This window comes from Crinia signifera, chromosome 6 (assembly GCF_055691185.1).
Source record: "Crinia signifera chromosome 6, ASM5569118v1, whole genome shotgun sequence".
NCBI lineage: Eukaryota > Metazoa > Chordata > Amphibia > Anura > Myobatrachidae > Crinia > Crinia signifera.
Genome location: NC_139222.1, coordinates 104248579 through 104272347, shown reverse-complemented (window position 1 = coordinate 104272347; position 23769 = coordinate 104248579). Strand labels below are relative to the sequence as shown.

The following is a 23769-nucleotide window of genomic DNA, read 5'->3' as shown; positions in this document are numbered from 1 at the left end:
AGCTAATTCATGCAGACTCCCATGTCTCCTGTATAGCAGTGTGCCATTATTTAAATGGCGACTCATATCAGCCACACAAGACCCTTTAAAATATAAAATACATATAATATATTCTGAAAATACCATAAACAGCATATGAAAAAATTCCCATAGCATTACAGGACTTTGTGTTTTTTGGCATGTACCCTAATTTCAGTACTAAATGAAGACAATTGTTGGCTTGGCAATGAGCATGGAACACAACACAGGTTATCACGTTTAGTTCTTAACATTTCTTCACATAAATATCAGTGAGTGTAACAGCCATTTGTTCTATCCAGTGCAACTCGTACCTGTCATACAGTGTAGCTAGTCATTTTGTGGGACAAGAAGCCATGTCTCTGTATGACAATGCATCCTTTTACTTTGTGCATCACTAGTTCCCAGTAAACTGATTGGCTAAATATTAGTTCAGCACATAACAATCACTTCCTCCAGTCTGTGTACAGCCTTTTCATTTGCTAGGAACTATTAATCTCATCAAGTAAGCAAGTAAGTTTTATTTATATAGCGCACTTTCTCGAACAGGACTCAAGGCGCTTTACAGACATTAAAAATAACAATGCACATACTGCAATACAAAGGGTTATCAGTACAAGGAACAGGCAAAAATAGCAGTACAGATGTACATCACACATACAGATATGCACAAGACGCATTCTAATAAGGGACACGAACATGGGGAACATATTTACCGAGCTGTGCAGTACCCAGGCAGCCATTCAGCAGCCTCACATGGTGATTGCACAGCCAGCTAGGTAGCCAGTAACAGTACTGATATATACATCTACTAGATGGACTCTAATGAGGGACACGGACATGGGGGACATATAATTACTGAGCTGTGCAGCACCCAGGCAGCGGCGCCACATGGTAATTGCACAGCCAGCTAGGTAGCCAGTAACAGTACTGAGATTATATATATATATATATATATATATATATATATATATACACACACACACACACACACACACACACACACACACACTAGATGTAATCAAGGCACTGCTTAATATAAAGTACTGGTTTCTACAGTAGATAGGGTGCATTCTCAGAAATATTAGTCAGCCCACTGCTTCCATTATATTTAGGTGATAGGTAGAGTTTAAGCTCACATTTCTTGAAATAGAGGAAGTGCTAATATTAGTGTGATCAAAGAGCTAAAATGCTAAATTAGGCCCCTGAATTGCGGCAGGCTGTTTGGAATGGCTGTTCACTTCACTTATGCTTTCATACAAATTCTCCTCAGGTTGCACAGTTGGGAACTTTGGCTTTGAAAAGCATTCAGGATGCATAGTTATTGAACCAGGAGTGTTCTCTCTTCCCACTGGCTTCTTTTTCTTCTGCACTTTGGAGTACATGTCGTCAAGCTGCAAGCCAGAAAAATAACCATCAGTAAGCCTTGTTATTAGTATGTTGCATCAAACATGGCAGATCATATGCTTATTGGCTACAGAAGGCAAAGCTCATTTCTAGATCACTAACCCATAGGTGTCTCCAACTAGTCATGTTTTAAGGATTGATTTGTTTGCTGGGTCAGAATTTACCCCACCTTTTTACCCACGGACATGGAGTTTAGAACCCTTGTTCTATGTGATCATACTAATAATTCAATAAAATATTTTAAGTTATCAACACTTTTTTTTTTTAAGTTTACTTTATACCTGACTGAAGGCATTGTGTTCTACATAGAGACAGCCAGTGGCGTTGAGAGTGGTGGACACTAATTTTTAACCCGGACCCAGGTCTGCTGGAGGGCCCGGGTCCTGCTCCCCCCTCCCTCATTGCTGGGAGCCAGGCAGTGGGAATAAAGATGGCAAGCTGCCGATGCAGGGCAGTCTCTCGTCCCTTCTCAGCACATGCTGCTCAGTTCCGTGTGCTGAGCTGGAGAGAACGACAGCTGCAGCAGCAGCCTGTCCTCTCACTCTAGTTATACTTTTTTTCCATGGGGCGTGGCCACACACCCCTTCCATTTTACTGGGTCCCGACCAACCTGTCGGCGCCCCTGGAGGTAGCCATAGTTGCCTACTCTCCCACAGTGTCCAGAGAACTACAAATTAGGGGAGACTTCCAGAGTCTCAAGAGCAGAGGCTATCCAGATGTTAGATAGACAGGGTCTAGGTAAACCATTAATAGTCCACAGGTACAAAAGGTCAACATGTGTGGGGTCTTTTTACATTTCTATGTCAACCTTTTGTACCTGTTGACCTAATGCATATCTAATATGGAAATTTGTAGTATATATCTTTGTATGGTGCCACAGAACCATGGTGCTTCATAGTTAGGGGCGAATTTAGGGGTCAGGCCGCCCCTAGGCACAACATTTTTTTGACCCCCTCCCCCTATTTTAATGTACCGTATATACTCGAGTATAAGTCGACCAGAATAAAAGCCGAGGCACCTTATTTTACAACAAAAAATGGGAAAACCTATTGACTCAAGTGGGACCCTCACTCGAGTATAAGCCGAGGGGGGCTTTTTTCAGCATAAAAAATGTTCTGAAAAAGTAGGCTTATACTCGAGTATATACAGTATGGTAATCATATGTATATACATTGTTATTTATATATTTCATAAAAATGTAACTGTAGCCCACCCTAATATTTTTTTTCAAGCACTCTGGACTGCTCACTGCACGGAGGACCCGGAGGGAGGCACTTATTAGTACAGTGATTAGCACAGCGTCTCCGTCAGTCTCTCTCCGGCTCACACACTGTGAGTGAATGAGCGCAGGGAGGATCTGCGCGCCGCTCAGCTGCTGGATACACAGCAGCCAATAGACTGTGTGTGTAGAGTAGCCAATGGGCGGGAGCCGGCAGCAGTGAGCTTGAGCCATTTCCGGATGCGCAGGGGGACCGTCGGACCCAGCCACTAAGCGGTGATGTAATGTGCATGGCAGAGTGGGTGGGCAGTGGCGAGTGACGAACGGCGCTGCCGCCGACATATGATAATTCATGTCTGCGGCGGCGGCGCTCGTCACTCGCCGCTACCCACCCACTGTGCCATTTAACAGAATGTCAGCCTGCCTGCCGCCCTGAGGCCGGTGCCTCGAGGGCCTAGGCACAAATCCGGCCCTGTTCATAGTGCTGGTACATTAGAAGTTGTTCAAAAACAAGTTGCCATGCAAAGTTGCTTTGTATATGTATATAGCTCCCAATATGTAGGCTTCTGGAGTGTGGCTAAGGACAGGCAACCAATACCTACCCCCAAGATATGTAGATGACCGCTCCACCTAATGCAAAGGTGTAGTGTCACATCAAGGATAATTATTGATGGGATGAGGTTGTTCCTTATAGCCAGGGCTAGTGGCACTTCTATTTTTTATTTATTTTTTTGTAATAAATTACAGTATAGCAGGCTCTCCGGAGTCTGGAAGGACATCCATAAATCCTGGAGAATTGTTTTTTAAAGTCTACATACATACTCTGAGCTCCTCTGGTCTGTTAGGAAGACAGGGACCCTCAGGTGGCAGTGATGAGATCTTCTCCTGTTCTCTGGGTTCCTGAGCCATTTGGTTTCCACCTTTTTTCACCTTTCGAACACAGGCATACTCTGCAGTCACAGCATTAACTTGAGCTTCACCTAGGGAACTCTCCATCTCTTCTCGTGATCCCACACACTCATACAGGGAAGTCTTTGGGGGCTGGGGGTTGTAGTTCAAATTGGAGTACATAGCATCATCACCAATCGCAGAAGTTTGGACCTGCCATTGTGGAGAGTGGTACAGTGGGTCCATGCTGACAGGCCGGAGAGCTGGAGAAACAAAACATTGTTAGGTTGACCACTTACCACACAGTCCCACAGTGTATGTAATGAACCTTATGTTAAAATTCATTAGAACATTTAAAGAAAATACAAGAGAACTTCATGATAGCAAATAAATCATCAGCCCTTTACACTGGAGAACATGCAAAGTGCATCTAATTAGGGGTGAACAAAAATTGATTGCTGTGAAGTGGTATACTGTATCTGTGCAGTGTGTGCACATGGGGCAAATGAGTAATGGCACATGTGATGCACACCCAGATCCAGATCACACTCTGTGTATACCCACAGCTGGCTTCCCCCATACCTGCTGCAGAAATGTAATCGGAAACAGTGTACCAGCACAGGAGATCCCAAAGACTCTGGCACGGTGATAAAGACCTTGCCATCTTCTGCACTACGATGCTCCGTAGGAATTGACAGAGAGATGGGATGGGCAGGATGTCCGTTATAGGGACACCACTCTAGGTGCAACAATGCTAGACTTCTACTCACTGGAGTCTCCTGGACGTGGTCTCTGGATTTCATGCAGCTTAGTGTCAGACTTGCTGAGTGATCGCAGTTGGGTCTGACGAAGCAGTGTCTGCAAGACAGGTGTCCATATTGCATACGATTATTGTGTTGTACATCAATTACAACAGAAACATAGATCTACTCTATCTGTCTATAGATGCAGCCGCCATTAGCTTACCTGCAAATGGGTCACATGTGCGGCCACATAGTGATTGTAACTAGGTGCACCCATGTGCAACCCATCCACAGAAGCATACACAATCATGCATGGATTACAGTTCAGATTTTACAGGATACATTTTCAGCTGAACTGAACTGCAAATGTGGGGGGGGTTGTCAGGAGAAGCTATGATGGGAAGGGGTGGGAGGTCAAAGGTGAGGTCAAAGGTAGGAGGGGGAAATGGTGAGCAACACAAGAAATGGGAGGTGAAAAAGCACAGGACAGGTCCCACAGGTCCTAGCAACACACTGTAGGGGCTGAAAGGCGCGGATAGCAGGCAGAGAGAGTATTATCACCCTCCTGACACTTCCCATAGTAAATGTAGATGGCAGTCACACTGTGTCCCTTAAATGGCACTTGCCAAATATTAGGGGTGGGTGGTGAGTAGCCCCCACCCCCCCCCCCCCCCTCCCCCATTACAGCACCTATGGCAAATATCCAACAAACCTATTTCTTTCAGATCATTTTTAAAAGACTCTAAACTCCTTTCATTTGTTTGCCATTCTGAACCTAAACCTGGTACCTAGTAGATCCACTTCAGACATTTAAATTTTAATTACCACGTCCACAAGGGCAACTCCACCGGAGCAAACATTCCTCATCTTCCTCTTCTTCCTAATGAAAGGCAGGCCATATAGACTAAATAAAGAGTTACTGAACACACCCAAAACATTCTATTCTCAATGGTTATCAAAACACAAAGATTTTCTGTGGATGTGCTGGAAGATTTATAACCGCAAAATCTGGCGTGTTAGGTTAGAAAATATAAAAGAATTATTGTATGAAGTCCTGCTGACACAATCACAGAAAATGTACAATTGTTTCCATTTCTTTTTGGGTCAACATGTCAATAACAAGCACATGAAAGCAAACACACAAGCTAAGGAGTAAGGGGACTGATTGGGAGCAAGGCAAAATAAAGATATAGTAAGTAGTTTTGAACTGGAACAAACCATATGCAAGGGTTGCAAACATTTTATTCATGCATGCAGTGTAAATACGGATTGCTTTTGCATGTAGCCAACAAATGCTGGACAGCTTTTACTCTGCAATTGAAATTTAAGTTTGAACACGACACTCCAAAACTAAATCTCACTGCACATTTTAAATCTGCCCCACCTGCAGTGCAGCACGGTTTGTCCAGGTGCAAAGTTACTTGCTCTTCTTCACTTTGCTCTCAAGTCCCAATTCAGAATAAGTCTGTTAGGATTTCTTGTTGCACATACCAGCCAACATGACCCCTTCCACCATGTACACAATGCTCTGCTCCTAGACTTTCCTCTCAAAATATTATTGCCGTCACCTGTTTACATCAATGAACTTATTCAACACAGAAATGCTAAAATAATAAATTAGTGCAGAAGCACAGCATTTGGCCTAATGTATGGGGGCCTTAAGAGAGACAGAACATGAAAAAAGCTTTCTTCTGGAAAACGTCTCCTCCGCCCCCCCCAAAAAAAATTATATTATAACTATATATGTTATGTATTTGGCTTGTCTATAGGTGTTTGTTTACACTTGTTCAACTTAGTCCTAGCATTTCCCTTCTTTTCCCAAATTTCAGCAGAGTACCTCTATTTGAATGCAGGAGGACCACCAGGAAAAGTCTGAGCACATGACCAGATCAGTAAACACGATTTATATAAGTAACCAAGCTAGTCATCTTATAATTATAATTATCTTAAGAGTAAACAAATATATACACAACTCACTGTGGGCCAGATGTATTAAGCCTGGCGAAGATATAAACTTTAGATAAAGTGGAAGGAGATAACACACCAGCCAATCAACTTCCAACTGTAATTTTCAAACACAGCTGATTGGCTGGTGTGTTATCTCCTTCCACTTTATCTCTTCGCCATGCTTAATACATCTGCCCCAAGGTCTTGTTCTTCTTGGGACAGTCCAGACTCATGAGACATAAAACACAATTGGCAGTTTCTGGGTAGATTGGGGACAGTGGGGCAGATGTATTAAGCCTTGTGAAGAGATAAACTGGAGATAAAGTGGAAGGAGATAACGCAGCAGCCAATCAGATCCCAACTGTCATATTTCAAACACAGCTGATTGGCTGGTGCGTTATCTCTTCCAAGTTATCTCCACTTTATCTCCAGTTTATCTCTTCTCCAGGCTTAATACATCTGCCCCATTGTTTGGTCCTGATTTACCATTTCTTATCCACAATTAGCAGATTTTACAATGGCTTCAGACCCACTCATAGGACTGTGACTTCAGGGTGAGCGGACATGGCAGACATTACCATACTGTTGCAGTGGCCATTCACTCTATTTACTAAATGAACCCCTAAATGTTGGGAGGCGTGTGATCTACGTATATATTATTGCTGCTTATCTACATTATCAGGTCATACTTTAATACTAGCGATTGATGAAGCTTTTTCCTTACCGCTGCCACACAATTAACCCACAGCTACTACTGTTATTTCAGTGTTTTCCACACTAGTTACTGTAGATTGTAAATGTATTTTGGCAGGATTTTATTCAGTTTCAGGCTATTGTATGTTCAATTTTTATAATCCCCTCTGTGGGCAGCACTGTGTAAAATGACACTTTATAAATATAGGGTGCCAATGACTATGATCTTCTGGTTACAAATACAATCAAATATCTCAAAAACGATAAATGTATTTAAGTCTTTTATGGGCCAGAGAATTCTGTTCCGGCAAACGTACCTTCTTTTGCAGAGCGTGCACAGGCCGCAGAGCAGCAGAAACATCCCCAGTGCAGAACATAGAGGAGGCAGGATGTGGGCAGGGTTCACAGGACCAGGACCCATAGTGGCACCCTTTACCTGTTAGCTGTGCAGAACAAAAACAGAAAGACAAAATATATACAGTAGCTGGGCATCACTATCAATGAGAAAATGTAAACATGGCTGACACCACCCGAGCTGCACCCTTTCTAAATTCTTTGCAGCCAACTCTGGGTGCATCCTGTGGTACAGTGTGCAATAGCCTGGAGGATACTGTATGTAGTGTTCTGTTCTACCACTTCCTGTGAAGATGCAGGTGTGCAGCATTCGGTGTGTGTGGTCTAACACAGCAGTTTCACCAGGCAAATCAAGTTGGTTTTATCTATTTGAATTTCATGACTCATGAACCTGCATTTAGACACAATGCTGATTACACCCCTACCCTCTAGAACTTGTCATCTCTAAATACCAAAAATTCTGTCTGTATGTGGGAATAGTAATCCCTTACACTTGCAGTCCTAATCAACAGGGCAGGTTTTCCAGCGCTCATCATCATCACATTCAGAAATGTTAAATCACTTCACTCGTGTATCCCTTAGGGTGGTCACCACTGGCACAGTGAGGTCCATAAAATGTGTCTACAGGGCCAGAGATAAATCATGATCCTATGTCCTCTTTCTACTTGAGCTCATCCCACCACCTTCTCTTTCTGATCTGCAGATACCACGACACATCCTAAGCGGTTAAGACTAAGCTCACCTATTTCTTATACCTTTACCAATACTCTGTAATCAATAGCTGGTTCTACCAACACATAACAAAAACCTTTAACTTTTTTCCTCAAAACAGAGACCTTTTGATAAAACTATTGACCAATCAACTCCAGCCTGAGCAATAATAATCAGGTAGATGGCAGCATCAAAGACCCCTATTCTCTTATCTAGGCCAAGACCTCCCCCTCCTTCCTTCCAGCCTTCTTACCTTTACAAAGGAAATTCGGTCATCACTTTGGCATCAGCCACTGATCAAAGTGCCCTGAGGTAGAGTCAGCAAAGTGTGAGAGAAGGACAGGATTGCAAAATGTCTGACTAATCAGAGTGAGTGCACAGCTCAGCGCACAAAAGGTGTCAGGGAATAAGTCCATAAAACAGAACACAACGGTCATCAGCAAGTCCAGTTCTGGTTAAGGCAGGGTGATGATGACCTCAAAGTGAGTGCAGGATTTTAATAGAGACAGATGTAAATTACTTTAACCCCAGAGGGCACGGAGTGAGTGCAAGAGATGCTAGGGCGGAGAATGCAGAGTGCGCCCTCACAGGAAATTGCTTGTGGTAAGACACTCCCTTGACGTTTACACTATGACACTAATAGGAAGGGGGGGGGGGGGGGGAGATGAAATGAAGTCAAATAAAAACAGGTGTAGGCAGAAGGGCACTTCAGTGCGAGACATCTTCTATTTAAAAAAAAAAATGGTTTATTGTCATTGACAAACACGCAATTTGTAGTCCAGAGGGAAAGAGGGGAATGTACAGTTTGATACAAAAGGTAGACAGCCACATAGGTCTATATACAGGTTAGCCAGGCTCAGAACTCAGTCATCTTCTTGTGTGTATTTGCTGCCTTTTGTTGCCGCTGCAAGCCCCTCTCCTCCTGCTGCAGCTCCACAAGCGCAGTGCGGGCTTCTGACAGACGTGTCTCTAGCTGTGCGCTCACCGTGTGGTCTCTGCATGGGAAAAAGAAGCAGGAAACACATATTTATTAAATAGAACTTCTGCCTTCAATGTGCTTTTTTCATGGTATTTAATATAAGAAGCCCAATCATAAATTTGTTTGGTCAAGGGATCCCAAATTCAGTCCTTGCAGGTGCATGCTTGGGCACAGGTGACAAAATTTTTACCTAGTTTTGATTTCACCATCTGTGCACAGCCACCATAAAGTAATTAGGGAGGAGAAGTAATAAAATGCCTGGTACTTTATCACCGGCCAATCAGCTTCTAACTGTTGCTTTTTAAGCCCAGCCTGTGACTTACCAGTCAGGAGCGGATTGGCAGGTGATAAAGTACCAGGAACTTTATCACTTCTCCTCCCTTATCACTGCTTCATACATCTGCCCCCTAGTTTGGGAGCCTCTGTGTTTGGTGACAAATCTGTGTTAACACACAGCTTCCCCGGACAGGTCCAAGCTCAGACATTTATTTTACAATTAGATGTACATTTCAATATGGTCCCTTTTAAAGCACTCTACAATCACTTTGGGGCTGCACCAATATTCTGAGAATAATCTTTTATAAAAAAAAAATTAAAGGTGTGCTTGGCAATCCGTTATTCCACATCAACAGACAGACATCATTAATCTGTTTTCCCCTTATTTACATTCAGTCTGTTATTATTATTTTTATCATACACCTTTATTTATAGATCGCCACAAGAAACACGCAGTGCCCAGTTACAGAGTTGATAAACAGGCAAAACAAGAAAACAGTGACTTTCGATGTCACTCACTTAATCGTCCAGTGTGCATGCAGCACGCGGGCAGCCAGTGTGCACTCCGATGGGTCATTAACCACCCCCTCTGTAGTCTGCGCATGCACAGATGACGCAGCGTTAACAATAGCACCCTCGTTCTTCACCATTATCGGCAAGTGTGTATGCATTTGTCATTGCCAGCACCCCAAAGGGTCCCTGCGGCAAGCAATATAAGTGGCTGCGAAGATCACAAGGTATATATGTACCTTTATAGTAAAAAGATAAATACAGGGTATATAAAAGTAGCTGCATCAGCAGACAGTACTGAAATAAGTAAGGCAGAAAACCAAGTGAGTTGGTGCTGTTGTAGGGAGTATGGCGAAGAAGATGGTTTCAGCACACACATACTAGGTGTTAGGGTGTACCGCTTATGGCAATGTAGCATCTGATTTTCTGTTTTGGGCACTACCCTTTCTTAAATTTCACACTGTCGCACATAAGATTCAAAATAATCCAAAAATCTTAACAAGGCTTGAAGGAACAAATGAAGTCTGTGATGCGATTTCAGCAAGAGATTGAATGAAAGGAAATAATAATGTTATTTGTATAGTACTTTAAGTGCTTGAATTAGCCTTTTACAAAACAAACTTAAGGGACATGAGCGAAATGCTTGGGTGAACAGGAATGTCTTGAGTCTATTTTTGAATGTTTCCAGAGTGGAAGCTTCTCGGGGAAGGGAGTTTCATAGAGTCGCATCCACAGCGCAGAAAGCTTGACCACCAGACAAATTCTGGGTACAGTTAGTAGTCCTTCATCAACCGATCGCAGTAATCGAGTGGGACAATAAAAGGAATTAATTTATATAAAAATCCTAACAGTGCCAACACACGTTGTTGTATATGCCACATCATCTGCATGCTTTATGTAACACCAACATAATTATCCATGATAAAATGGAAAATTAGAGGGGCCATTTCAGCAAGCCTCTAAAATTTTCAGACAATTTCTGAGTTTATGTGGATTACATTTCTGCAGCTGGTGCGTCTTTTTTTTTTATTTATTTTTTTATCACCAGCGCCTGTTGTTTTAAAATGGTTTGCTGACATTGTTCATAAGTGTTTCTTAACATATAATGTTTCACTTGGCCAGTCACAATACCCTGTTTACATACTATGTGGCACCAAACTTCAGTCAATTACTTTATCACCAGTTGGTGACTGACTACAGCATCCTATGGTTGCTATGACAACCACTCATTAACATTATCTTAATATTTTATTTTGTTTTAAAAAGGGCCTTACATGCATCTGAAACAGTGTCCTCATACTCAGGTAAACCAAAAATGAAATATTCAAAAGCCAGGTTGGACCACAAACAGGACTTAAATTAAAAACACAATTTCTAATATACTTGGCTAAATCAATAATTATATATCTGAAATCCATTGCAAGTCACAATAAGCAAATTATCCTGGCAGATACTAAGAGGGTGATTCAATTGTGTTACCACACGGCTGCCACTAGATGGTGCAATCCAATTGTTGCTTCGATCAGGTACAAATACCCATGAGGAGGTGGAGGGATTATATGGACTTTTCAGTTTGCCGCCTCTTGAGAAGGAAGTGTACCAGGGCCGTTTTAAGACAGGAGGTGGCCCGCGTGCAGCCTCCTCTGGCCAGAGCGCTCAGACTCCATTGCGCATATCGCCGGGAATATGTACTGTGGCCATTTTTCTGGCCATTTCTGCAGTGCTGCTTCCACCAACGCTGGACTCTGGAGGGTAAGTATTTAAAAAATGGGTGCAGTGTTTGCGGTTTGGTCCCCCTGGGAATAGGGGCCCGTGAGCACGGTGCACACTGCACCCATAACAAATACGCCACTTATCCCAATATGTTTACATTGAGGGTACTATTTTAATCATGATTAGCTGCATTGGGGTGTGGATAAACATGGTGCTAGAGAAAATGGGCAAAAAATAATTGAATCGACCAGGAATATACTAAACTCCAAAGACCTGAATAATAGCTAAGGTACTTATATATGTTAGCCGGGCGCCCGGCTACACTATGCTGACAACGTAGCTTTGGCTACGTTGTTAGCGTAGCCATTGAGCCATTGCCGGGCGCCCGGCTAATAGGTGCGGCCGGGGGAGGGTAGGTGCGGCCGGGCGGAGATGGTGGTGTGGGGTGAAGGGCTGCACGGCGGGGGCTGGCGTAATGGCGGCAGAGGGGGGAGATCCCAGAAGCCGCTGGGGGAGCATCACATGGTTTCCCTGCTCCCCCAGCGGCACTACGCTAATAGCGTAGTAAGCACCAAGTGTCATGGCGGCCACGATGCGGGGATCCGGGTCCCGGAGTAAGTATAATGACACACACACACACACACACACAACACCCACTAACAGGATCATATGCCCACTATCCACGTCATACCCCAGTGTCCACGTGGGCGTGGAGTTAATTTTAGAAAGAGTGGCGAACGCAGCGAGCCCGAAGCGTGGCGAGCGCAGTGAGCCCCGCGAGGGGACGCGTATCTGCGTGCGCTCTCCAAGCTTCGGGCTCGGTGGCTCGCAACACTTTCTAAAATTAGCTCCACGCCCACGTGGACACTAGGGGTATGACGTGGATAGTGGGCATATGATCCTTTATGTATTAGCAGGGCTCCAGTTACGTAACTTACGTAATTTGCGTATGTTACGTAGTTTACGTAGCCAGCATAGTGGTGTATTGGTATTCTCAATACACCACTACGCAAACTACTTAATGGGAGCCCAACTAACATAAGTACCATAGCTAATTCATAGTCATAATAGAATACATACTGTATAAGTTTTTTGTCAAAACTGTTCTTGCTTTTGCAGATCTTATAAGCTACTTAGCAGCTCCCGTATCTTTCTAGTGTACAAGGTTAGGTCACCCTGGAATTTGTACACTGTTGGTGCAAAGCTATGCTCTATGGATTCTGTACATCGGTCACCCTCTAACACTGGAAATGTTTTCCAGCATTCAGTTTCATCTGCAGCATTTGCACCAACAGACCAAATAAAGAGAGAGTTTTAGTGACCATTGTGGTATAATAGATGTTTTACTTGGCTTGTGTCCCAAGATGGCTTTCACTTACCTTCCTACATTTCGTGCTAGCGCTTTGGTCATATGTCCTATTTCCCGCTGTTTCTGCGAGATCTTTTCTGTGGTTTTTGCTAGAGCGACATTTAGCGCCCTCTTGCTGCCCTGGCTGGCATTGTAGATTTCCTTGCCTTTCCTTTCTATGGCAGTTCGAGTTTCTGCGGTGTTCTCTCGGGGGACCTTTCCCTCCAGCTTTTCATTCAGGAAGTCAAACACATTACGGGATGCTTTGTTACCTGGCCTGACACCAGGCCGCTTGGGCAGTCGTTTCCTTCTGGCTTTGTGAGGGATCTGCCCTCCTTTATTCTTCCTTTGCTGCAACTCTAAACATTGGTCCAGAGATTTACCCTTTGGCAAAACCATAGCCTGGACAGGTTCTATCCGCCCCTCTAAGTTCCGTCCAAGACCTGAATGGTGTAAAAAGGCAGATACAAATAGGAGGAGATAAGAGGTCTGAGAATATATAAAGATGACAGAATAAGCACACTAAGCAAGTTTTGCACCATTTTATATTAAGCACTAATAAGTGTTCATTCTAGCATCCACCATCTTTGAAAATCCATGCAGTTCCACTCCCCTGCCTGGGGTGTTACTGTCTGCTGTGGTGTTTCTAGCCTGGTCTGTATATCAGTGCTGTTATACAGAGCACACTGTGCTAAAAGCACTAGAGCAGACAGCGACACCCCAGACAGGGAAGAGGAACTGCATGGGTTTTCAAATATGGCAGGTGCTAGAACAGGGCTGGGCAACACCGGCCCTCCAGATGTTGATGAACTACACATCCCAGCATGCCTTGCATCCGTTTCAGCATGGCCACATAGCAAAACTAATGCAAAGCATCCTGGGATGTATAGTTCATTAACATCTGGAGGGCCGTTGTTGCCCAGCCCTGTGCTAGAATGAACACTAACTATGCATCTCTATTTACAGGCTAAGTGAATGCTATGTCATCATGCTTGAAATAGAGTGCAAGTTTGAGTCAAACATATCAATTAACAATTTAAGTTAAATCAATTGCTCATTCTACAACTCACCTTTTCCAATCTCGTACCCCATGCGTGCCAGGAGCTTGGATCCAATCCCACGTGTGTGCGCCTCCCAACCAGCAAACTCATTACTGCAGGGTGCGGCGCCAATCTCTCCAGTGTCCACAAGCACTGCAATAGGCGAGTAGAGGGGTTACAAGACACAGCTAAAACAAAGTAGGTTAAAACAGGGATATGCATTTTGCATACCTCTAGCATACACAGAATCATCAGCTCCCTCATCGTCCTCGGAGGATGAACTGTCCCTTTCCCGCAGAGGTGGAATGATGGCATCAGCCTCTAAAACAGCCTCCTTAAGTAGCGCAGAATCAAACTTCACTGTGTAGAATGCATTGTCTATGTCTAAAACATAGGAGAGGGGGAGAATATGAATAAAAGGACAAAAACCTGTGAGTGGTAAGTAGAGAGATGGGCACAGGCAAAGTTGCACTAGCTGTGGACTGCTGATAACCTTCCTATCTTGGCCGACAAGCCACAGGAGTTACCTGTAATTCGTGCCGGGTACCAGATGCCATCATTGTGCTTAGCCAGACAGGGGTTGTCAAGCCCAAGAGAAGCAAGGTCTGGCTCATCAAATGGCTGCAGCTCATCAACAGGCACTACTTGTCCATGTGAAAATCTGAGAACGGGAAGAGGAGGTTGTTAAAGGCCCATCATTTGGATCCCTACTCATACACACCTACAGTACCAGGCAGAGCAGGAATACTAACACCAAATGTTACAAGTAAATTTAGGAGTAAACACTGCCCCTTTCTAGAATAATCCCATCCAGTGATATGGACTGGAGTGTGTACACTGTGACAAAATGCCAATTACTAGTTACAAGTAGAATATATTCCCCCATAACCTGCCTTAAAAGTTTAGCAGGAGCTAAACTTGTGTCTTGTGTGCTGATGGCAGATCCTGCTCCTTGCTTGAAACTTCAGTATGGGGCCACTTCCCACTTACACTGTCATATGCAGCCTGGATAATATTCACACAGGCGCTCTTGCCTCTGCCTCACACAAGATCATATTATTTGCTCGGGGGCAGGGTAGCACATGCGCAGACCCCTATCATCGGGGACGAGGCCAAATTCGGACACGGGCGAACTGGTATGAATTGGCCCTTGTATATTCTATCCAAACAAACCACTTTGCAACTTTGCCCAGTGTGAATGGAGAGCAATGATCGCTGGGCTGAAAATCGCTCAGTGCCTACACACTGAGCGATTTCCCCCTGCCCAGCGATTTTCGCTCCTTTGAACAGCTTTCCATAGCTGGAAGCTATAGAAAGATGTTCAGTCTGCTGGTAATACCAGGGCTCGCCACCTGCCTATACACACTGGGCGGCTTTGGAGCGGAAAGCAGCTCACATGACAAAACTGAGCCGCTTTCAGCTCAAAGTCGCCCAGAGTGTATGGGCCTTTAGTTATTGCTTGAGAAGTAGGAATACAAGACTGCACACTTTCTTTGCACATTGGCAGCAGTATTATATGTCCAATTTCATAAATTATAAACACCCTAGAAAATTCTATACATTTGTAGTAAACATTTTAAGAACAGTCTCCTATTCCAGTTCCTATCCGAATACCTATCCACTCCGTCAGTCTTCTACCTGCTCTTCACATCTCTATCCGTAACACTTTTCTTGAAAAACAAAAAGAAACCTCTATCCAGCATGGATCTCTTACTAATTATACTGGCTAATATAGAAAGCTACACCTGCACCCACACAACTCTTCCCCTGACTCAAAAGGGTACATTTACTAAGATAGAGGTTCTATTGAAGATAGGATGTTGCCCACAGCAACCAATCAGATTCTACTTATTATCTTCTAGAAGGTGGTAATAAATAAGTAGAATCTTATTGACTGCTTTGAGCAACATGCCATCTTCAATAGGACGCCCATCTCTCAAATATCAACCTCCCGCTCTACAACACTCACTCTCATTCCCAGTTATGGGACTCTTTTCAAACTGCCCTATTATTATAGACCCTAAAACAGACACTGGATTGCACAGCCAGAGGAAATACTTTACACAAGTAGCATTTAGTCATGTACCTATTATCTAAGGTAGCAAAAAGGGCCCTAGTACTGCTTTGTCTGTATTAATACCCAGCTTTCTTGTATTACTCTGCTGGTTTCCAAATCTAAACTGCTGTGGCATAAATGTGAATGTGCAGAAATATAACCACTCTTCACCTGCAACTGTCTTTGAAATTACACTTATCATCCAGGAAGTAGGGACAAGGCTTCATGGCCTTGTGTGTAGGATAGAGGTACAGAACTCGTACTCCAGGTCTTCCATCCTCCATTTGCTCTGACCCCACAATCATGGCATTGTGGTACTCTAGTGTGCCCCATGTGCTATAATATGGAGCTTTTACTTTCATTCCACTAGTTTCATCTTCCTCCTCTTCTCCGTCTTCTGAATTATTGGAACTAGTTACATCATTAGCCTCAGGAAGTCCAGTGTTATTACTCAATTCTCCAATGGCCATGCTGAATGCCTCATACTCATCGTCCTGATGTGAGGAGGATGATGGCCCATCAAGTGCTGACAGTAAATTGGACTTCTGTACAGACAATAGGCTAGACTCCGTCAGTTCTATCAGCTGCTGTAAATCTCCCTGGAGCTGAATGAGATCGGCTTTCTGCGATGGGTCCACATCACCATGCAGGGTAAGCCCGACTTGCTCCAGCTGAGCTCTGTAAGTCTGTAGAGCAGCTCCTAGACTCTTCTCATCCATCATGTACAGTAACAATCTCTCGGTAATGGCGGATTCAGACCTTTCTAATTTGCAAGAAAAAATATCAAGATGTAAACGAGATTAACTGCCAAAAATTGCGGTAATATTTCCATAACTGTTCACAACCTCCAAAAAGACCATAAAAAATAAACTAGAATAGAAATACATGACTTAAAATACATTTTCATTTGAAAACTCAAATAAATAATATAAAAGGGAAATAATCCCTTTAAAAAAGTCAAACCTTCATCCTCTTAAACAAATACATTGCATTATCTATCTGCTTTTCTTCTATATTATTCATAGGAGTTGCCTTTGGATGCGCAAAGCCTACATTTTCTGGATAAAATATTATTCAATACACAAAGCCTTATTCACACCCTGAGGCAACAAAACGAAACAATTATGTTTGAAGATAAAAAAAAAAAGCAGCATAACAGAACTCGTACTCCAGGTCTTCCATCCTCCATTTGCTCTGACCCCACAATCATGGCATTGTGGTACTGTAATATAATTTATTATATGCACCACTTTCTCTGAAATTTAGAAAATGCTTTCTAGCTTGTTTGACACACACACACACACACACACACACACACACACACACACACACACATATATATCAAATGAAATGAATGACACCCCCACATCCCGATACAGGGAATGCTGACAGGAGCTCCATGAGTGACCTAACCCTCTGCCCCTATCACCCTAACCCTTCCTCAGTCCCACCCCCGCCTAGTGCCCAACCAATTACCTTCCCCCAGCCTGACTCAAGCCCGTCCCAGCATACTGTACTTCCTTTCAGGATCCTGGCTATTGGGATTCTGGGGCCAGGATTGCAACTACATCCCAAATATATATGTGAGATAATGCATTCTTTCCTGTAAATTCTATGGGTATTAAAGTTATGAGACTATGTAACAGTGTGAGACTGTGTAAAGGCTTTAGAATTTCCCAATGGTATGCGATACTGATTATAATTTACAGTAGGACTGTGTTTTTGTCTATAATAAATAGGCTTTCCTAATAAATACAGAAGTGGTGACATCATAAATCACTGGATATATATGTAATGAAGAGGAGAATTTGCTGTTTATAGAAAAAGGGATTTTTGTAAGAACTTACCGTTCGAATCCCTTTCTCTGATATGGTCCTGGTGACACAGCTTCACATTGGGATGTAGGAGGGTCCGCAGGAGCCAGGCACCTATCCTAAAGCTTTTGGAGGGTAGGCTCCTCCCCTACTGCATCCCAGATTCCTCAGTTCAATCTTTCAAAGCCACTGGAATACATTAACTCAGTACAAACACCTGCACATATTATATGCACAATTTTAAATTTAACTTTTCAACCAATTATAACATGAAACATCATGAACACTGGCATACTTACTGAGCGTAAGGGAGGGATCGCTGTGTCACCAGGACCATATCAGAGAAAGGGATTCGAACGGTAAGTTCTTACAAAAATCCCTTTTTCTCTTTCAATGGTCCTGGTGACACAGCTTCACATTGGGACGTTCCAGAGCCGGTCCTTTTGGGTGGGTACGCTCAGGTCTGCAGTTTTCATCACTGCTTGCCCGAATGATGCGTCCACCGACGCGAACTCACGGAACCTATCGAATTTGGCAAAAGTATGAACAGAAGACCAAGTGGCAGCCCTGCAAACCTGCTCAGCTGTTGCCCCATGTCGAACCGCCCAAGAGGTGGCAACCGACCTGGTGGTATGCGCATTAATCCTGGCCGGTACAGGCCTACCAACTTTAGTATATGCCAACGCAATAACAGAGCGCAACCACCTAGCAATGGTCTGCTTAGAAGCAGGCCAACTAAGTTTGTGTATGTCATACAAACCAGTAAAGTATCAGTCTTTCTGACACTCTTAACTCTGTCCACATAAACGCGCAAGACGCGCACAACATCCAAATTCCTTAATTTGTCCCTTTTCCTAACAACCCTCTGAGGGTTGAACCACAGGCAGAACAATCTCCTGATTTAGATGAAAAGCAGAGACTACTTTTGGTAAAAATCTAGGGGTACTGTCCGAAAGGCAGCCCTATCATCGTGACATATAAGGGAGGAAGACTTGAAGAACAAAGCAATCAACTCCGATATATTTTTTTTTTTTTTTTTTTTTTCTTGACGCCACCGCCAACAAAAATACCAGCTTCCCTGAAAGGAAACTAAGGTCAACCGACCTTAACGGCTCAAAAGGCGCCTCTTTAAGGTACTCCAGAACCAGAGATAATTCCCCTGGCGCTACTGGTTGGTTGTAGGGAGGTTTCAATAGATAAACCCCCTGCAGGAAAGTCTGTACTTCTGGTTCTAACGCAATCCTTCTTTGGAAAGAAAAATTGACACGGTCGAGATATGTACTCTGAGTGACTGAAGGCCTAACCCAGAGGAAAGGCCCTCCTGTAAAAAACTCCAACAATTTAGCCATTTTAAATCTCGATGTGCGTGACCTCTGTCTTACACACCACCAAATATATGTCTTCCAGGCCCCAAAATAATTTACAGAAGACACTGACTCATTGCGTTAACCCCCGCCTTTGAGAATCCTATATTCCTCAAAATGGCGTTTTCAACAGCCAGACCGTCAAAATTAATCGAGCTGAATCCAGCTGGTTGAACGGTCCTTGTTTTAGAAGGTCTGACCTCAGATGTAGACGCCACGAGTCCACAGAGAATCTCTGAAGCCTCGAGTACCAGGATCTCCCTGGCCAATCTGGGGCCACTAAAATTACTGGAACTGTCTGGGCCTGTATTGTTTTCAACTCTCTTGCCAGCATTGGAACTGGCGTAAAATCATAAAGAAGATTCCCCTCCCAGGGGATAGTCATGGCATCCACTGCTTCTGCCAGTGGATCCCACGTCCTGTCATACAACCTGGGTACCTGATGGATGAACCTGTATGCCTTCAGGTCCCTATCCGGGGTTTCCCCCTTATTGTAATCTAGTGGAATACTTGTGGATTCAGCCTCCATTTTCCTTCCATCAGTTACTCCCTGCTCAGGAAGTCGGCCTCTATATTCTCCACTCCTGGTATGAAGATTGCTGATAATGCTAGAACATTCTGTTCCGCCCACAAGAAGATTCGGGACACTTCCCACATGGCCAGATTGCTGTGTGTGCCTCCCTGGTGATTCAGATACGCCACCGCTGTGACGTTGTCGGTCTGAATGCCTAAAAGGGAGCTCTTGTAATCTTTTCTCCCGCCAGAGAAAACCTCTTCCACACAGCCCTCAGTTCCAAGATGTTGATCAGTAAGGCAGACTGTAAAGTATCAGTCTTTCTGCTCTAACGTCCACAAGCCCTGCAGACGCAGGTCCACGACAACTGCCCCTCAGCCTCTGAGACTGGCGTCGGTAGTGACTACCACCCAGCTCCAGGACTGCAGGGACCGACTCCCCCGAAGGGAATCCACCTCCATTCACCATTTTAGGAAGGATCGAGTTTCTGAAAACAACACCATTTGTTCTGACCTCATGGTCTGAGAGTTCCCTGTCCGCTGGGACACTCTAGAGTGGAACCTGGTGAACTGTAACGTCTCGAAAGACGCCATCATCTTCCCCAGCAGTTTGAGTCACCCCCATACTGCTGTGCTCTGAGACCCTAGGATCTCCTGTACCAAGGCAGCCAGATCCCTGGCCTATGCCTCTGGTAGAAACACCCAATGCAACTGGGTATCCAGACCAATCCCCAAGAATTGGAGTCTCTGTGACGGCACCGATTGAGATTTTTGTAAATTTAAAAGCCAGCCGTGAATCTGCAAAACCTGATGGTTTCTGCCAAATGACACTTCACTTGTCTGCTGACTCCGCTTTAAACCGCAGGTCGTCCAAAAATGGAATAACCATGATTTCCGTCAGTCGAAGCACATCCGCCATTTCTGACATTATTTGGTGAATACCCTTGACGCTGTGGCCAGACCAAAAGGCAACGCCTGTAATTACAGGAGAAGGTCTCCTATTGCACACCCCAATAGTTCCGGGTGGATAGGAACCTGCAAGTATGCGTCCTGGACCTTCATGGACGCTAAAAATTCTCCCTGGTCCCGGCTTAGCAGCACAGACCGTAGAGACTCTATTTTGAAATGGTCTAACCACAAAAAGCTATTAATGCCTTTTAGTTTAGGATCAGCTAAAAGACCCGTCTGGTTTGGGCACCAAAAACAGAGTGAAATAAAAGCCTTTTTTCCCTCCGCTCTGGGGACCGGGACTACCACACCCTTCTCTAAAAGAGAATGAGCCGCTCCCAAGAGAGCTGTACGGAGCCGAGCCTCCTTTGTGTAGGAATGAACCTTCTCGGTGGAAGAACTTTGAAGGGAATCTTTTAACCCTGGGTTATATTTCTAACCCAAGCGTTCCGATCTTAACAGTGCCCCTGCGTCTCTGAACAGTGACAGACGTCCCCCCTCCTTAAACACCGCCGGGCAAAACCCCTGGCAGTATGCGGAGGATTTTTCCTCTCCTATGGTTTCTTATAAAAAGAACCAAATTTTGACTTTGGGGCCTTGCCCCTGGAGGACTGAGACTATCCCTTAAAAGACTGTCCTCAAAAGGACGCACCTCCTCTAGGGGAGGGCCGAAAGGATGGCCTGAAAGCAGAAAACCTTGATGTCTGCTTTGGCTGCAGGGGTAGGCAGGAAAGTGCTTTTTTCCACCTGTTACCTGCTTATAAATCTCTTCCAGTTGTAAACCAATAACAGCTTTCCTTTAAAAGCAAATGCCTCTAAGCCTTTTTAGACTTGTTATCTGCCTTCCAAGCTATAAGCCAGAGCACTCTCCTGGCATTCCAAACACTGAGGAAACTCTGGCAGCCATTTTGAGAGCTTCCTGCTCAGCCTGCATCACATTTCTGCAGCAGCATTATACTTCTCTGCCTAGTAACAACACACAAAAGACAGTATGTCAACTAGAGCACAGGTCACTGACCCACCAATCCTGGCCTTAGAGACCCAGACTGAAGCCAATCAGAGGACTTGCTTGCTTGAAGGCTTGCACTGGTAGCACAGTTGGTTTTTGACAAGTATACCACAGAAGCCTCTACCACTGGAACTTTCTCCCAGAGGTCTGCATGATCCTCAGGCATGGGATACAGGCTTAACCATCTATTATGGCATCTAAAGCCTTTTGTCAGGGGTTTTCCAATAAATCTTGTAAACCCTTGTCTGCAGAGAGATATCAGGGTTTTTCCAATAAATCTTGTAAACCCTTGTCTGCAGAGAGATATCATTTCCCTCACGCTGTCTTTTAAAAACAACCTTAGCAGGAGTTTTTTACTTCACAGACAAATTCAATGCCTGTTTACAGCAGTAATCAAATCCTCCACCCCTGAGGGTGAGGACTCTTCAGAAACATCACCCTGAACCCAGGGTATGTCTGTGTACTCTCCCTCCTCATCAGCAGCTAATAATGGCACTGAATCAGACCTTTTAGGGGTCCCCCCAGAGTAACCATAAAGCTTGTCAAACAAGTAATTTAAACCTGCTGATTCCCATAGCAGTATCCTGCATGACTTGTATAAGTCAGGATCTGTCTGGGTCCGAGGCAAAGAGCTGGCCGGACTGCTGAGAGAATGGTCCTGGTCTAGGGGAATTACCAGCCATCACTCTGCCTGTCCAGTAATGCACCAAAGCATTTTCCGACCTGTCTCAGGGACTTAACCCTCGCAAGGTCCGATGCACTACCCTCTGGGGTTCACTCCCCATGGGTTTCACAGCAGCGCATAAAATACAAAAGCCCCCCTTAGGGACAAATTTCAGTGTACAACCACTGCAAGCGCTCATTGCATTAAAGGCTCCCTCCCCCAAAACCACAGACTGTTGCTCAGACATGATGTTCTCAATAACACAGTCACAGCATTAAATGTACATACATTATATACAGTGTACTCAGCCACTTAGCTTTCTGTAGTCTTCAGAATGGGGAAAGCGAAGCCCAGGAAATCCAATCACTCTGTCAGGATCAGTAAGCCAGCTCAGCTCCGCTGCAAGCGTTCTGAATGGCGCCAAAAACAGAGTGAGGGAAGGGACCAAGTCCCTGCTGCTGCGGGGTCTGTGACTTTTGGCGCCAACTACCCCCAGACAGCCGCTCCCATTGTAGGATCTCCTCGTTCCAGTATCTCCCCCTCAGCTGGGGACCACTCGGAACATGCCTGTAACAACACTGCTGTCCTCTCAGTATAGGAGCTCAGTGTGTAAGCTCCGCAGAAAATGGCCGCCGCCATCACGGAGCGCCTGTCCCCCATGATCCCCACCTAGCGTGAAGCCGGTTTCAGAGCGCTCCGGAGCCCAGGCAGCTTCTTAAAAGAAGCTGTAAGCGCTGCACAGGGAGGCCAGACAGCGTCTCCCTCGTGCACAGTGAGCTGACAGGACTCGTTTCTGTCAGCTCCTGCTGCGCTAGCAGTGTGAGGATTCACTAATGAGAATCCTCACACTGTGCCTACCTAGCTAGTGTAGAAGTTAATAAAATAATAAAAACCCTAACTAACTCTACTCCTTCGGCTGCTCCAGCAGCCCTTTAGAATAGCACCCACTCCAGTGGGCACCTAACACGAACTGAGGAATCTGGGATGCAGTAGGGGAGGAGCCTACCCTCCAAAAGCTTTAGGATAGGTGCCTGGCTCCTGCGGACCCTCCTACATCCCAATGTGAAGCTGTGTCACCAGGACCATTGAAAGAGAAATATAATGTACATGAGGTAATACAGAATACAGTTTGTATTATATAGGAATAGCTGAAAACATTTTAAACACTTCCCCTGGTCACAGACCTGTAATAAAGAACATATACCTGCTCCTGCCCTGGCAGCCATGGGGACACTAAAACCCCCATCAGGTCATGGTTCCTGACTTATTCCATTCTCCACAGACCCCGGGTAACAAGTATAGATGGGGAGGACCTGCATGTTGTAGCCGTACAGTACATACACAGAGGAAGGGGCACCTTTAGGATAAATCAGAAGCAGTCAGCACCTGAGCTGGGCAATAATAGAGGCTCAGCCAGTGACTGCATGGGGCGTGCTGGATTTTATATGTCCACAACAAAGAAAACCGCAGCTTGCCGTAAAATGTTCTACATCTGTAAGAAAGATAATCTCATTGAAAGTAATTATAAGTCTTACCTTTCTCACACAGCCGCCAT

At 44.5% G+C, this 23769-nt stretch overlaps 2 protein-coding genes across 4 annotated transcripts; both read right to left on the bottom strand.

Annotated features, from left to right (window-relative positions):
- Window positions 1-521: 521 nt before the first annotated feature.
- LIME1 (Lck interacting transmembrane adaptor 1) lies at window positions 522-8574 on the bottom strand. 3 transcript variants are annotated; one of them, XM_083146688.1, is made up of 6 exons: window positions 8234-8574; window positions 7233-7358; window positions 5101-5155; window positions 4303-4390; window positions 3467-3795; window positions 522-1412 (listed from the first exon to the last, which is right to left on the bottom strand). In XM_083146688.1, exons 2-6 carry the CDS (start codon window positions 7334-7336, stop codon window positions 1203-1205), a joined length of 786 nt encoding a protein of 261 aa, XP_083002814.1. In that variant the 5' UTR covers window positions 7337-7358; window positions 8234-8574; the 3' UTR covers window positions 522-1202. The 3 variants fall into 3 exon arrangements, with proteins under 3 accessions (XP_083002814.1, XP_083002815.1, XP_083002816.1); XM_083146689.1 differs by having other exon boundaries at window positions 7233-8574; XM_083146690.1 differs by lacking the exon at window positions 5101-5155 and having other exon boundaries at window positions 7233-8574.
- A 135-nt stretch (window positions 8575-8709) lies between these two features.
- On the bottom strand, window positions 8710-23678 carry ZGPAT (zinc finger CCCH-type and G-patch domain containing). The gene is made up of 7 exons (XM_083146686.1): window positions 23419-23678; window positions 16074-16665; window positions 14374-14507; window positions 14078-14230; window positions 13877-13999; window positions 12838-13249; window positions 8710-8975 (listed from the first exon to the last, which is right to left on the bottom strand). Exons 1-7 carry the CDS (start codon window positions 23438-23440, stop codon window positions 8837-8839), a joined length of 1575 nt encoding a protein of 524 aa, XP_083002812.1. The 5' UTR covers window positions 23441-23678; the 3' UTR covers window positions 8710-8836.
- Window positions 23679-23769: the final 91 nt, after the last annotated feature.